The 16,732-nt window shown below is 41.3% G+C and overlaps 1 protein-coding gene and 1 long non-coding RNA gene across 4 annotated transcripts in view; one reads left to right on the top strand and one right to left on the bottom strand.

The window, feature by feature from the left end:
* Positions 1 to 1,291, bottom strand: part of RHOBTB3 (Rho related BTB domain containing 3) — a 49,482-nt gene extending 48,191 nt beyond the window's left edge. The window contains exons 1-2 of one of the 2 annotated variants that reach the window (XM_090276502.1): positions 731 to 1,291; positions 325 to 550 (exon numbers count right to left, since the gene is read on the bottom strand). In XM_090276502.1, coding sequence (XP_090132628.1) covers positions 325 to 550; positions 731 to 732 — 228 coding nt within the window. In that variant the 5' untranslated portion in view covers positions 733 to 1,291. The remainder of the gene's footprint in view (positions 1 to 324; positions 551 to 730) is intronic. The other variant, XM_090276501.1, reaches the window with a different exon arrangement.
* On the top strand, positions 258 to 15,218 carry LOC150008728 (uncharacterized). Of its 2 annotated transcripts, XR_016511131.1 has the most exons (3): positions 258 to 468; positions 8,853 to 8,959; positions 15,095 to 15,218. It is a non-coding gene; the product is annotated as an uncharacterized LOC150008728 (long non-coding RNA). The 2 variants fall into 2 exon arrangements; XR_016511132.1 differs by lacking the exons at positions 258 to 468; positions 8,853 to 8,959 and adding an exon at positions 953 to 1,435.
* Positions 15,219 to 16,732: the final 1,514 nt, after the last annotated feature.

The following is a 16,732-nucleotide window of genomic DNA, read 5'->3' as shown; positions in this document are numbered from 1 at the left end:
AAAAAACATTGCTCTCTGCTGGTGAAACTCAGTAACCCTTCCCCTTGTGGCTGGCTCACTGAACTGTCTACCAAGGCACAAGGCACAGATGTAAAGTGTAAGCGCTCCACCTTCCCGCTGGGGCATTTTTGCCTTCTTTGAGAGCTCTTTGGGTTGCTCCCTGCCCGATGAAACAAAGAACTAAATATTTTCCCCAAAAGTGTTCTAAAACTCTCCTTGGGTGACCCGGATACTTCACATTCATGGAAGGGGGGAAGGGGGGAGGAGGAAAAAAGCGAAAGAAAAGCTGCGTCAGTCTCATCCCAGAGCAGCTGCCGCGCTTACCCAGACGGGACAGTCGTGGACCACCAGCTTGACATTTCCAAATGCGCTGGCCTGATACTCGGTGAACACAGGACGCGCGACGGTGCTGGTTGCGTTCAGCAACAAGCTGCTTTCGTCCCCAGAGACTAGCGGGCTTCTCCCCAGGTATGTGCGGATGAGCCCCGACGGCCGATTGTCTTGGTGAAAGGAGTCCCCCTCGTTTCCCAGCGCCACGATGTGAATGGACCTACAGGACCGGGGGGGGGGGGGGGGGGGGGGGCAGAGGCGCGTGGTCAGCGCGAGCACCACTTCAGTCAGAACAGGAAGTGCCGGGGGCTGCGCGGGGAGGACGGGCACGACCCCTCGCCCCAGGGCGCAGCACAAGCGCTAGGGTAGAGACAATAGCAGGACCGCGACGTGTACGTACATGATCTCGAATCCAAGGGCAGGGCGGCGACGCGGAGAAATGCGGCTCCCCACGGCCTCTCTGGCCGGTCCTCGAGTGTTTACCGGCAATCAGCTCATTCCCGGCCGCGACCCCCTCGAGTGCCTCCACCGCCGCGCGGCCGACGCAGAGCGGCCCCGCCAGGCGGCGAGCAAGGGGCCAGGGACGTGCGCGCCCGGCAGAGTGAGGGGCCAGCCAGTCAGGAAGTGCCGGGGACCATCCCAGGCGGTCGCCCGCTCCCCGCTTCCCCGCCGCCGCCCAGTGTTGCTGGGGGCCCGGCCCTGGCGTTGGAGCCCCTGTCCGCCACGCTCCCTCGGCCGGACAGTTGTCGCGTTCTGCTGCTGCTGCTCCTCCTCCTGGCCGAGCCGGGGTTATAGGCGAAATGCTGGGCCCCCGCCCCCTCGGCGGGCCGGGCGGGCGCAGCACGTGCGGGCCTCTGGGGTAGGGAGGACGCAGGGGACAGGCTCCCAGTGGAGGCCCAGGAGCCCGGGCGGCGGTGGATACAAAGGAGCTGCCCGAGCGGGACGCCGTGGAATATAAATGAATAAACACAGCGCCCGAGCCGAAGAGCTTCTGACCGCCAATCCGCCTGCAGCAAGTTTGCTCAACTCGAAAGGCTGTAACCAGAGCCAGGGAAAGGGGGGTGGGGCAGTGAGGCCCCCGCTCCCTAAAGCCTGGAAGAAAGAGGTTAGTGAAGCTAGGGATTCAAGCCTGTTGGTCTCTCCAGCAGCCCCTGCTTGGCCTTGACCACAAAAGCGTTTTACCACGCCTGCCCCTTTGTCATTTGTCAACATGCACTACAGCTGTTTTATAAAATCACTCTTGTGAGGGGGGGCAAAAAAAAGGCAACATTCATGCTGGTGCAGAAAGGCCTCTTTGTTCACCCACCAATTTGCTAATACAGCTCTGGGGGGATTATTTACTATTTCAACCTATATTTGGCATATTTTAACCAAAAACTACGGGATTTTAAGTGTCGGGGATCTTCCTGTGATGCGTGAGGTGTTTAATGCGTTTTCAAGCTAAATTCTGGTTTACTTTGAGGTTTTTTTTTTAAGACACATTATGGCTACATATTTCATAATAGCCTCAGACCAACAGCAAAAATAATGTTTATGCTAATGCAAATATACTTTAGATTCCTTCATGATAATGCACTGAAATAAAGGCTATGAATGTCTCTAAAGGGCCTCAAACTACCTCAGTGCAAAGGAACACTGGAATCCACTAATATCAAAAAGGGCCAGAGGTTACTTTGGGCTCTGCTTCTCCATAAACATGAGAATTCTTACAAGTGCTCTGTGAAAAGAGTTCTTGTTTATCCCTTTACTAATTTATTTTGCCCTACTTTAAAATTTTGCTGCTGCTTTTCTCAACAGAGCTATTTTGAGGGTATGAAACAGGAGGTACAGAGTAGGGAAGTGAAAAGACCAGGGTAAGAGAAGCCTTTGGGGTGCAAATGGCTTTTGTTTATGGCCCTTGTTGCTCAGATGAAAATTGTGTAATAGTTTTTTATGTTCAAATAGGGTACGACAGGCATTCTTTCTATTGTTACTGATTTTTTAAAAATCTCATTTCCCTTGGCATTCAGTATAATTTCTCTTTTAGTCTCCAGAACCTAAGCCATCCTGAAATATTTGAGTACAGAATTACCTTTTCTCTTGGGTCAGTAGAAACTATATCTTCTCATAGTCCTCTCCAGTGACCACAGGTCAAAATCAAAGACAAATAATGGATGAATGGATAAATAAAATGCAGTGTATAAGAAATATTATTATTTAAGGCATTTTACTAAATGAAATTAGCCAGTCACAAAAATACCAAATACTGCATTTTCCCACTTATATGAGGTAGCTAAGGTAGTCAGACTCTTAGAAACAGATGGTATAGTGGTGGTTATGAAGGGTTAGAGGGAGGGGAAAATGGGGGGTTGTTCAATGAGTATCATTCAGTTTTGCAAGAAGAAAAAATTCTAGAGATCTATCACAGACAAGGGGCATATAGTTAGTTACTGTAATGTACAGTTAAAAATGGTGAAGATGATAAATTTAATGTTATGTGTTTTATCACAATACCAAAAAGAGAGAGAGAAAAAGAGAGAACTGGGAAGTGGCAGGAAGAGAGGTAGGATACATTTTTCTCTCAGTTATTGAGTATGTGAGTCAGACCTGTGCTGAGGAGGCATGAGGGGATACTAAGATACATGAGACTCAGTTCTTACCCTTGAGAATCTAAGTCTACTACTAATGGTCACTACATTGTGAATATTAATACATCTGATCCTTCTGAAAACATATGGGTTCCTTAAACAGTTATATTACAGGCTAATGATCTAGTAATAGAGGTAGGTACAAACTACAATAAAGTCCAGTGAACATTAATTAGAGATCTGTGCCTTCTGTGTCATTAGAGAGAAGTTCATAGAGGAAGTAAACATTGTCTTAGGTCTTAATAGATGAAGAGGAGCTTGCTAGATTTGGAGGAGGAGGAGGTTGGAAGGGAAGTAGTACTGGAAAGAATAGACATCATATGCAGATCACATGCAAAGGTGTAGAAACATGGAAGATCATGGCTTGTTCTGGGAACGAGCTGAAATTAGTGCTGGCAAGCAGATTCCTTTATTACAGCAGGTTGAAAGGAGAGTGGTAGAGACTTCCCAAGAGATTTTCAAAGGCAGACCTTGTGATATTCAAGTTATACATTGGGAATCCCTAGACTAAGCTCTGTACATGTGACAGAGCCTGGCTAAATGCTGCCCAAAACTCATTTCTCTTCCAGGACCAATAGCTAAACCATATCTATCAAAGTTTTTGCCCATAGGTAGGGCCGTATGATTAGTTCTTATCAGTGGAACATAATCCCTGCAGTTAAGAGAAGGTGAGCCTTCTCTACTCTCTTTTATCTTTCTGTCCACCAACTGGATGAAACCAGGTCAACCTTGACATCATATGCTTGAATTTGTTGGTCCATAGTGTGGAAGAAGCTTGGGTCCCTAAATGGGTACAGCATAGTCTCCTCATAGCATGCATTATACTGTGATATGAATGAGAAAACAGATCTTTACTGAGTTAAGCCAGACATTTTGGGGTCAGTTATTACAGCAGTTAGTGTTACTTACTTATCTTGATACAATATCACAGATGGTCCATTTCCTGATATCTTAATGATTTTTTTCATAATTATCTTAAGATATTTTTATAATTATTTCCTTTTTATTTACATTTTTTATTTGGTTTCTACATTTGTAGTTTCCTTCATTAGTAGCATTATTTTTTTAACCAGGGTGTAACAAATTGGATTATCATAATGTTCTCCAACCTCAAAGTCTCTGGGGAGCACACAGGAAGGGCCTCCAATCCAAACAACATGTTCTCCTATTTTCTTGGCTGAAAGGCCATCATTTTATATTCATTTTGAATGTTCTTACCCTCAGATAAAGTATAAGGTACATTAGCAGTAACTTAGTGAGCTCTTATTGGTCCCCATATTGTGAATATTAATATACCAGCCTTTAAAAAGTATGCTGGTTCCTTAATGACTAAAGAGGAAGCAAGTGTTAGGAAGGGCAAGTCTGAGGATCTGGGCCTGGCATAAGATTTTTTCAACTGTTTCAAGGAAACTAGTTTTCCACAGAGTATCTTCAAGTCCACCTGAAGAGGTCGCAGACAAAAATGCATCGAGAGGTCTGAGCCCCTACTCTTTCCATCTCAAAGTCAACCAAAGCAGTCTTAATTGCCATCTATTTTTTGAAATAATGGAGTTTCATGTTCATTTTTATTAAAAGAGGACTTTCTAACATTGACTACTTATCTAGAGCAAGGGTCTCCAAAAGGGGTACAGGAGATAACCCCTGAAATTCCAGAATTAGGTATTTGAACTTCTACTTAAAAGCATATATATATATATATATATGTATATATATATATATATATATATATATATATTAACCTAAAAGAAGGAAAGAAATTAAGGTTTACTAATGTTTAATGTGAGGGTTGGCACTGGCACTCCTACCTGATCTGTAAGAAGGCAAGCACCCAGTGTTCTTGGGAATAGGTGGGAGCACAGTGGGGAGAAGAGGGCTCTCTTCTTTGTTCACTTTGAACATACTGCCACATGTTGTAGTTTTTGCATCTAAGTGGACTTATGTATGATATTTAAGTAAATTAACAATTACAGCATGGACCAGTGGAGATAGTGTTAATAATGCAATATAGTAATAGGCAAACACAGTTGGCTAAGCTGACATTTCTGGCACCCTTTGGGAATCACACTGGAAGGTGAAAAACTAATGACTAATCAGGCCCGACAATAAGTTGTCCATAATAATTGAATTATAAAGAACACTGGTTTAAGTATGAATTTACATCTGCTTTTACTAACATGAACTTCACTCTGTGTATTATAATTAATAGATAGCAACATTTTGAACCAATCACAATTAGCTAGCCACTTAAAAACTAAACATCCAAACCTGAAGATAAAACTCAATAGTTCTAGGATATTAAACTAAAGTACTATTCAAGCTGATACTTTAAGGAAAACTCACCAATTACAAATGCTAAAAAGCTTCTGAACTATCTATAAAAAAATGAAAGTCAAAAAGCAACATACAATTGGGAAAATAGTTTTCTTCTTGACAAGATTAAAAATGGCTGAAATAACAGAACACAAATGGAAAAATAACTTATTTTTTTTGACAGTGAATACCTTGAGAATATGGATATAAAATATTACTCAAGACCCAAAGACACAAGTATTGTAACAAGATAGACAGTGTGGGAAGTTTATGATAAGGTTAAACTGAAAGCGCAGATGTTTTTAATATGTCTTGTGTTATTGTATTTAATAGATTCTGTTCTAGTGTGGTTTTTACTAGATTGTGTTTCAATAATAAAATACATTTTAAAATGGCATTTTTGGTGAGCCATTAAAGGAAAGCTATAGTAGAGAAGATATTCTCTATTATATCTTTCAATGAAATTTTAAACAATAATTGACTTAAAAAAAGAAAAACTGTTGTATGCAAAACTTGTATAAGTGTAACCACTGATGGGTTAGTTGTTTAGACTAAAAAAAAGGGAAGAAGTCCAAGCTAAGGTTACAATGAGAGCAACCACATGAAACTCATTCACAGTGTATCTCATAATCAGGTGTTCCAGCAAAGAAACTGAAGCCAGAACACACACAATATAGGATGTTAACAAGGTGAATAATTTTGTGAAAACAAGATTTGTATAGCAGGGTATTTTTTAAGATTTCTTCATTGTGAAGTATCACACACATAAAGAAAAGTGCTTAATACCTATGCATGTGAGTTAATATAGTTATAAAACAAACATTTCTAAACATCTCCCAAGTCAGAAAAATAGAGCATTATCAGCACCCATGCACACAGATATATATGCATGTGCACACGTGCACACACAGACACACACACACACACAAACATACGCCTGGTAGCCTTTCCATGGTTACAGTTCTCCTCTTTTTCTTAGTGATTATCATACACCTGACTTTTGTGATGATCATTTATTTTTTTTCTTATAGTTGTACTACCTATATATGCATTCCTAAACTAATATTTTGATGGTCCTTCTCTTCAAACTTTATATAAAAGGCATAACAATGTAACAATGTATGTACTCTTTTGTGTCTTGGTTCTTACACTTATCATTTGTAAGATTTATCCATGTTGATGTAGCAGATTTGTTACTTCCATTTCCTTTTGTTGCTGAATAGCATTCAATGTGACCATTCATCCATTTCATTGTAGATGCACATGTGGGTTATTTCTAGTTTTTTCATATTACAAACAAAGCCGCTAAGACTATTCTTGTTTTAAAATATAGTGTCTTTGGCATCTGGCCAAGATGGAAGCCTAGACAGACACGCTGTGTCTCTCTCCACAATGAAGAAGGAATACAACTACCTCAAAACTAGACACAGCCAGAAGTTCCAGAAAATCAAGCTGCATGGAAGTCCAACAAACAAAGATATAAAGAAGAAAGACTCACCCAGAAAGATAGGAGGGGCGAAGAGGATGCAGTGTGGTGGCAGCGGTGGCGGTGGCAGCAGCAGGCTGGAGGAAAGTGGAGTCACACATTTTAAAAAGTAGGGAGGGACACATGGGGTGGAGTGGCGCTCTCAGAACCAGAAGAGACAGCACGGCTCACAGTTCCAGCGCCAGGGGAAATAAGCCTCATTGCTTCAGACTATGCAAAACAGTGGGGGTTGTCGGGGAGGAAGAAACTGCCTGTCTCTCAGCAGAGTCTGCTTGTTTAAAGGGCCCCCACAGTCCTAGAATGTCTGCAGACCCACCCACTCTGGGAATGATGGCCAGGGCAACAGCTAGAGGGGCGCCAACCCCATACAGAAGTGGGAGAAGTGCCTGGAAAAGGGGCAAGTGCTGAGCAAGTGGCATTGTTCTTTCTCAGACCACTCCCCCACATACAGCACCACAACATGGATAAACAGGTCACCCTGTACTGTCTAACACCTAAGGCTCCACTCCTTACAACATAACAGGTGTGACAGCTCTACTTAAGACACAGAGGCAGATAAACACAGGAGCCTGTCAAGATGAGGAGACAGAGAAATATAGCCCAAAAGATGGAACAGATCAAGGTTCCAGTGGGAGAACCAGGTGACGAGGAGATAGCCAACCTAACAGATGTAAAGTTCAAAACACTGGTGATAAAGATGCTCACAGGCTTGAAGATATCCTTAAGTACGGCAAACGTATAAGGAAAGAGGTGAAGTCTATGCTAAATGAAACGAAGGAAAGTCCACACAAAGTCCATGGTGAAGGGAAGGAAACCAGGGTTCAAATCAATGACTTTTAATATAAGGAAGAAAAAAACAGTCAACCAGTGCAGAATGAGGAAGCAAGAATTGAAACAAATGAGGAGAGGCTTAGGAATCTCTGGGACAACTTTTAAACATACCAACATCTGAATTATAGGGATGCCAGAAGGGGAAGAGGAAGAGCAAGAAATTGAAAGCTTATGTGAAAAATAATGAAGGAAAACTTCCCCAATTTGGAGAAGGAAATAGACATACAAGTCCAAGAAGCACAGAGAGTCCCAAAGTAACTAGACCCGAAGAGGACCACACCAAGACACATCATAATTAAAATGCCAAAGGTGAAAGATAAAGAGAAAATCTTAAAAGCAGCAAGAGAAAAGCAGAGAGTTCCCTATAAAGGGTGCCTACAAAACTGTGAGCTGATTTCTCAAAAGAAACTTTGCAGCCAATAAGGGACTGGCAAGAAGTATTCAATACGATGAAAAGCAAGGACCTACAACTGAGATTTCTCTGTTCATCAAAGCTATCATTTAGAATGGAAGGGCAGATAAAGTGCTTCCCAGACAAGGTAAAGCTAATGGAATTCACCACCACCAAGGCATTATTATATGAAATGTTAAAGGGACTTATTTAAGAAAAACAAGATCAAAAGTATGAACACTAAAATAACAATGGACTCACAACTATCAACAACTGAATTTAAAAAATAAAAACAAAACCCAACTGAGCATACCAGAATAGGAACAGAATCATAGGTATATGGATCATTTGGAGGGTTATCAGCTGGGAGGAGGAAGAGAGAGAAATGTGGAAATGGTGCAGGGATTAAGAAGCATAATTGGTTTGCACAAAATAGACAGGGGGGAGTTAAGAATAGTATAGGAAATGGAGAAGCCAAAGAACTTATATGCATGATCCATGGACATGAACTAAGGGGGAGTGGGATTGCTGGAAGCAAGGAGGGTACCGGGTGGAGGGGAGCAAGGGGAAAAAAAAATTGGGACTACTGCAACAATATAATCAACAAAATATACTTTAAAAATATATAGTTTCTTGGTAGGCATGCTATCACAGGATATATGTATGTTTTACTTTGGTAAATAATACTTAACTGATTTCAAAAGTGGTTTTAATGATTATACTTCTAATAGGGCACAAGAAGTCTACTCACAGTCCTTTACACACTTAAATATATTTACTATATGCCAGGTATTATGTTGATATTAAGTACTTTATGAATATTGACTTATTTAATTCTGATAATGGCCCTATTGAATATGCCCTATTGATGTCCTAGTTTACAGGAGAGAAAATTGAGACATAAGGATGCTAAGTAACTTGCCCACAGCTACACAACTAATGAGTAGAGGAGCTGGAATTCCAACTTAGACAACTGGATCCAAGGTCTGTGCCCTAACCCACTATGCTATGTTGATGCTTAATAATATTATATAATTTTTTGTAATTGAAAATAAGGTAATTAACCTATAAAAACTCATATCTTACAGGATTTTTTAACCAACCTAAGCATTTTCCAAATAAAATCCTATGGAATAAAAGCCACTTTTTAAAAATATAAAAATGTACAATATCTTCTAATTAGTTAGCTGGAACAAATGGTAATGGTAGGCAGGATGGAAATGTATTCATCAGATTTCAACCAAAATCTGCATAATGAGTGATGGGACTGAAAAATAAGTATCATGACTTAATGACCCAGCTAATGAAGCAATTCTTCCATTTAAATCCACATACCTTTGTGAGCTCTTCTCAGAGAGCCTTTAAATAAACTGAACATAAAAGCAGACATCTGCATTGCTGTATCACAAAATGTTAAACCAAGATTTTAAAAATAATGAGGCATGTTCAATTATTGTTTCCCCCTCAGAGCTTTGTTAAAAATAACATTTTAGATAAAAATGTGTTTTGTATTATTGTTAATACATTTTTAAATGTTTTAAACTATGATTTATTTCATCTTTATCTCATCTGTTGGAATTTTCTATTTAAGTATGTTGTGTTATAATCATAATATATTGACATTAATATATGCATATAAAATATAAAGATATTGAAGGTATACTCAAAATTCTTTCTGATAGGGTATTCAGTCAAAAAAGTTATATAAATGTCTAACCACTATCCTGTACACTTGAAACTAATGTAATATTGAATGTCAGCTGTAACTGAAAAATAAAAAATTTTTAAAAGGTTTCCAGATCCACCAGTCTAGTGCTCAGGACTCTGTCATGGAGGGCAAGCCAAGAAGGACACTGGGGCAGAGTCCTGGGCCACCAGGAAGCAGAACACGGAATCTGGGCTGGTTGCTGGGGGTGAGTGCAGTTGTGAGAAAGGAAGTAGGAGGAGACAGGAGAGGGCAACACAGATAAACTGCAGGCCTACTTCCCTAGAACTCGGCCAAGTGAAAAATATATTTGTACTGTATTAACTAATCAAATGAGTGATAAAATTTGTAAATTTACACAGAAATCATAAAATTCAAGATTAGACTTCTTTTTTTTTTTTTTTCAAGAGCTTGCACGCGCTTCTTATAGGGTTACCTAAGCAAAGTCATGTACCAGGGTTGGTAACCATAGTTAGTCACGAGAAAAGTAAACTTTATTTATTTTATTCCCTGGGTCATTTTTCCCAGAGAAATAGCCAACAGTTTTTTTCTAGATTGTAGATTTTTTCTAAATTGCAAGGCTGCAATATCCTAAATTCTGTTCAGAGAAGCTAAAGTGGAAATCCAGAGTGTTATTTATATGCAACAACTACTCTAAGCTCTTTCAGAAAAGGTCTAAAATGTTCATTTGTTTGTTTAATTGAATTTATGTTATCCACCCACCTCTATCATTGTGCTCAGTTGTGTTTTTAAACAACTGTTCTGTTTTTAAGATAAAATGTTATTTTAAAATACCAGTACCTGTATGTTCCTTCGAACCAGGACTGCCTGTTTCTACCAGCATTTTTCAAAGAACTGAACTTCAGAAAAATCTGGTTGCTTGGCCTTTCACATGTCTGCTGTGTTATTTAGCCCTTGGGGGGCGGGGAATATATATATATATCGTCGTCGGCAGCCGTCCGTCTCGAGAGACGATGGCGTAGCTTCTTGAGAGTCTATCTGCACCGCCGAGAATGGCTGTGCAGTCCGACTCGGGAGTGACAATCCCTGCCACACTTGTTACAGGTGAAGGCAGATGGCTGTTGTTGCTGCTGTTGACGCTGCTTCCGCCTCGATCTTTTCTGGACCGCCTCCTCGTTGCGCGCAGCCTCTGCACGCGACGTACCTTGCCTGACCGCGAGCCTCCAGGCTAGGCGGTCGTCTGCTTGAACTTCCCATGTGTTGAGATTGATGGAGCATTGTGTCATGTCCTTTTTGCAGATGTCTTTGAACCGCAGTTTTGGGCGCCCTGTCATCCTCTTGCCTTCTGCTAGCTCGCTGTAGAGGAGGTCTTTGGGGATACGGCCTGCATCCATTCTTTTGACATGGCCGAGCCACCTGAGGCGTCTCTCGCTAAGAACTGCATGCAAACTGCTCATATTGGCTCGCTTCAGCACCTCGGTGTTGGGGACCTTATCCTGCCAGGCGACATGCAGGACGCGTCGCAGGCACCTCATGTGGAAGCTGTTGAGTTTCCTTTCGTGCCTTGCGTAGGTGGTCCACGTCTCGCTGCCATAGAGGAGAGTGCTGAGTACGCAGGCTTGGTAGATGCGCAGTCTGGTTTTCTCAGTGAGGCTGGAATTGTTCCACGCTCGCCGGTTCAGTCTGGCCATAACTGTGGCTGCCCTGGCGATTCTCCGGTTGACCTCCAAGTCGACTGACAGAGAGCTCGAGATGGTGGACCCGAGGTAAGTGAAGTCGTTGACAACCTCCAGGGTGTACCCGTCGATGGTGATGCATGGGGGAGTCCCTGTGCCTTGAGCCATAACATTCGTCTTCGTCAGGCTGATGGCTAGTCTGAACTCCTTGCATGCATGGGAAAGGCAAGTGACTAGCTGCTGGAGTCCCTCTTCGGAGTGTGATGTCAAAGCTGCGTCGTCGGCGAAGAGCATCTCACGGATGAGCACCTCTTTGACTTTGTTCTTGGCTCGTAGACGGGCCAGGTTGTAGAGCTTGCCATCGGATCTGGTGTGAATGAAGACACCCTCGCTGCAGTCCTTAAAGGCGTATTGGAGGAGCATGGAGAAGAAGATTCCAAAATATATATATATATATATATATATATACACACAAGTATCTAATCAAGCACTGTTGATTATGTCATTTATTCATGCATAATATTTTGTGAAGTTTTCCATTTCTGTAGCCATACAGAAATATAGGATATTACATTTGAATGCTGTAATACTTTGTGATAGACCTTCTTTTTGAAGAACTCAAATACATTAAAAATAGATTTCTTTTAGTATTACTATAATCTAGCTCTAATTTTAACTTTACTAAACCTTGTGCCATTTACAATGGTAAATTTCTCTGAAGTCTTCCCCATCATCTTCTGTACCCTTTAACTTACTGTGTTCATGCATCTCTGCTATGACCCTCCGTTGGATATTATCCCAACTGGGGTATTTCACAAGCATGCTTTGAAGCATTCTACTTTTTTATTCAACAGCTATCACAAGCCACTTAACCTGACTTCTGCCCTCACACAATGCTTCCGTTCCTGATTTTTCTCTACTTGCTTTTTACTTTACACTTCTGAATCTATAATCCTGCCTGCAGTTTAAAACTATTTTTACAGTGAACAGCAATTGAAATTTTCTTACAGATTTTTTTTTCTCCTGAGGAAAGTCCAACTGATACCATTCAATATGAAGTTGGCAGCTTGTATTCTAGATGAATAGTCCTTCTGGCATTCCAACAAATCACCTAGCTGTAGAATTTACATTTTTTGGCTTACCTGAAGGACATTTTTTTCCTCTTCCTTTTTTCCTACTTCTTATTTTCCCCAGAGATCCCCTAGAGCACATTCTTACACTGATCTCCAATTTCCTCTCTAGAATCCATTCTATTTTTAAAATCTTAATCTAGGACTTGAGTATCCTGGACTTGTGTAACTATTATCATCTCTTCAGCTACACTATAGCAAGATCCAAACCCCTTTCTCAGCCAATAACTGCCAAAGTTTCTACTAGCGAGGGGGCCTTCATGTGCTTCCCCAGATGCTCTTGTGTTACAAACTCCTTCCAGTGTTAGGACAGGGTAGAATAAGGGCAGATCAATCCACACTAAAAGGCATTGGTAATTTTCTCAGTGAAGTAAGAAGAAAGGAACGCAAAGGAAACACACTTCTGGACTAATTCCAGAGGCAAACAGAGCTTCTCAAACTTTCCTCTGAAATATTCCCCCCAAATAAACCCCCCAACATTCCCATCCCTAACCTCCCACCCAGGTGGCAGCATAAGTTCCCCACTGTAAACCCAGGTTTTGTTTTTTTTTTTAAGTCTTCCCAAGTTTTGCCTTTAAGCCATAGTATATCCTTGTTGATTTAGTCGTCGGCAGCCGTCCGTCTCGAGAGACGATGGTGTAGCTTCCCAAGAGTCCATCTGCACCTCCGAGAATGGCCGTGCAGTCCAACTCAGGAGCGACACGATATCTGTCTCCTCCCGTGTTGAATCGACATCTTGCGATGACACTGGAGTGTCCTCTCCAGTGAAGCTGAAGCTACAGAGCCTGGGCAGGGTGATATGGAGGGTCTGCTGTTGCCCATGCAGCAGACCCCCCCTCTCTTCGCAGCTGAAGGGTCCAAGGGAAAGACAGAGTCAATACAGCTTGGCTTCAGGTGCGCCGCAGGAGTTGCCGGTGTTGACTACAACGTCAAACCGCCTTAGGGACTCCGGCTCCGGATTTTCTGTCGGGGTTTACTCCCTTAGCCTTTCCCCTGAAGAGGTATGCCGCAAGGCAGCGGAGGTTTTTTGGAGTCAGAGTTTTCCTTCTCTGATGTGCCCTGACTGGAAGATCGAACCAGCGACACTTAGCTCGCAGGCCGATGCTCAATCCACTGAGCCAAACCAGCCAGGGTCTGTTGATTTAGTATAAAAATAAGAATTAAATTACTTGACAACAGGTAAAGTTAAAGGATAGGTCTTGTTTATACTGTGATTTTTCTTTTACTTACCTTGGTTTAGCACTGTGGAAATTCTGATGGCAAGAAAACTCTTACAGTGAAATCTGGCAAGAAATGACGCTTTGAGAACTGATTAGTTGTAAACTATCTTTTCGTAGGTGCACAGAAACAAAAGAATGCTCAGTAATTGTTACTGAAATGTTTATCATGTTGGGAAAAAATTGTTTTTACTGTCATTATGTCTACCTCTTCATAACTGTGAGAAGAGTCTATGATTTCTGTGAACAAAAGGAATGAGACACTCAGAAATGTGCAACCCTGGTGTAACAAGAAGCAACGAAGTATAATATAATACAAACAAAAGAGACAAAAAGGCAGAATTTACATTGCTTTGTTTTGTTTTGCTACAAGCATATTAGAATTCGCTAGCTGTGGCCTTAAAATGGAACAGTCTATTTCTAGGTCGCTACTCATGAACAGTCACAAATTGTACACTCTAAGTAACTCCCCATGTTAGACTCTGGAATTAGGAGGCATTTTCAGCCAGTGTATTTTATTAACTTACTACGATTTCTAATAAATTACTCAGTCCTCTTGCACTAACTATGATTACAACAATGTTTTGGTAACAATTCCATCATGGATTCAAAGCTGTTTTATTGCAGGAAGTCAAATTAAATAGAGTCGCTGTTCTAAACATCCAAGCTGAAATGTCATAGGGAGAGGCCAGCTGGGCTGCTTAGGCTGGCCTGAGGGTGACATTGCCTCAGCCAAGTCACATATTCCAAGGCTCATTTCTTGGTTTTGCAAGTCCAGGAACTTTATTTTGTCAGGGTGCCTGGAGTCGATCATACTCAAGGGACAAGGCTTGCACAAGCCCAGTGCACAAGAGGCCATTGCATAAACTAGAATACTAAGTTGATCATTTATAATGAGAAAGGAACTATCAAAGGGCCTAGAAACATATAATATGTGGCCAACACCTCCTTTTCTCTGTAGGAAAGTCTACATGGGAAGCCTGTTGTTATCTTTTCAGTTCGACAGATGTTTATTAAGCACCTAAGGTATAGGTCATTTTTAAAAAGATTTTATTTATTTATGTTTAGAGAGAGGGGGAGGAAGGGAGAAAGAGAGGGAAAGAAGCATTGATGTAAGAGAGAAATATCTACCAGTTGCTGATTGAACGTGCCCTGACTGGGGACCAAACCTGAAACTCAAGCATGTGTCCTGACCAGGAATAGAACCGGTGACCTTTCACTTTGTGGGATGGTAGCCAACCAACTGAGCCACAATGGTCAGGGCAGGTACAAGTTATTTTTGATCCCAAGGATGTTTTGTATATATAAATATTTTAATTAGAATTATGGGAACACTGAATTGTCATAGAGACATTATTTTCAAAAGCAAACTACATTAAGCTAATTTATGCTTTGACCAATTTTCTAAGGTATTCTCTTCTGATTGGCAGGTTCAGGCTTTTAGGAGAGACTAATATCTATCTGTGTGATGGAATTAGCCATGAAGATCACCCAACAGCTACATTCACTACAAAGCCACCTTCTAAATATGGAATATGATAACACGCTGAACAGGTATGCAAATAATTGTGTATAATGAACATATGTTTTTTACCACTAGCATCTCATATCAGGAAGTGACCTAAAAACTTGGAGTCTTCCAGAGCCAGCCCGAGTATCCAGACCACAAAACCATCCACTAATCAAGATCAGGACATTTCTAAGGCAAATTCTTCTTTAAAACCTCATTGCTAGTTTAACATAACATGTCCCATTTCCTGATTTTTTACTCCAGGCCCCACTATAACTTATCCTAGTCATCTAGGTTTGCCCATGCTTTGCTTCCTGCCAAAACTTTCTACTTTACCTTCTGGAATTCCAGGTGGAGTGGAGGGTGAGAGCCAGACCATTACTCTCCCATCCTCCTGAAAAACTGTTTTAAGATCCGAGACTACATACCCTCCTCTCTCCTGTTGCGGCCATTTAGCAACCTCCCAGTCTAACCCCCCACCCTACCACCCACATACACTGTTCACTGTTTTCCTTTCTACCCCAATAAGTCTACAGTCCTCCCTGATGTCAGAGTGGTTCAAGCCTTCTCCCTATCCTCCATCTCTGACTCTGACATCTCCTCCCTCATGTTTTCTGTCACAGAGAAAATGGGAGCATCAAATAGGGAACACCCCTCAGTTTCCCACCGCTAAGCTAACAAATTTATATGCAGTCACATGCATGCTTTCCTTTTCCTCCAGCTATAGCACAATACATAGTCCTCATCACGTCCCTCTGGCAGTACTGTGCATCCCTGTTGCCACTGGAGGGGCTGCACTCCATCTATTCCCCCTGTCTTCTCCTGTGTCTTCTACATTGACTTCTCTGTTGTTCTTGACTATCAGCATTGAAACATGGCCAAGGCTCTAGGCTACTATTCTTTCTTCCCAACCTGTCTCAAAGCAACTTTTTTTTTTAAAGAAAAGATCTTTTAGTTATGAATTATTTAATTCCTTCACTTGTCAGGACTTGGATGCTTCACTATAACAAATTTTCTTGTGTTTTAAACAGACTTGTTTTAAGGGCTACAGATGTGCTCATCTAAAAATTTATTGTGACTTTTTTTAAAATTCAAATACACAAGTTCTTATTGTTCAGCATTGTTTTCTTTAAACCTTTAAACTGTGATATATACAAAAAGTGCAAAACAGAAATATATAGGTTAATGAGTAATTATAAGACAAACACCCATTTAACTAACCAACATTCTGATTAAGAAAATACCCCTCCACCCATATGTCCCTTCTGGATCATTACCTTCACACCTTTCTAGAAGTGACCACCATTATGAATTTTATAGTAATAATTTCCCAGCTTTTCTTTATGAGTTTAACTCTTTCTTTGCCAATCCAGGCCCACTCTTTTATTTTCTCCACCTGCTCTGTATACTCTGGTACTAGGCTGTATGAACTACATCAACAGGCTCCTTCTACTTTCTGGTTTCCAGTGCATTAAGTCAATGGGCGAGATCAGAGGGAGCAAAATGAGACAGGACATTTCCTTCTCCTGGTATCTCCCCTACAGAATCTCTTCACGGG

Source organism: Furipterus horrens, unplaced genomic scaffold (assembly GCF_987537825.1).
Source record: "Furipterus horrens unplaced genomic scaffold, mFurHor1.1.pri manual_scaffold_5, whole genome shotgun sequence".
Classification (NCBI taxonomy): domain Eukaryota; kingdom Metazoa; phylum Chordata; class Mammalia; order Chiroptera; family Furipteridae; genus Furipterus; species Furipterus horrens.
This window is presented reverse-complemented; position numbering and strand designations above follow the sequence as displayed.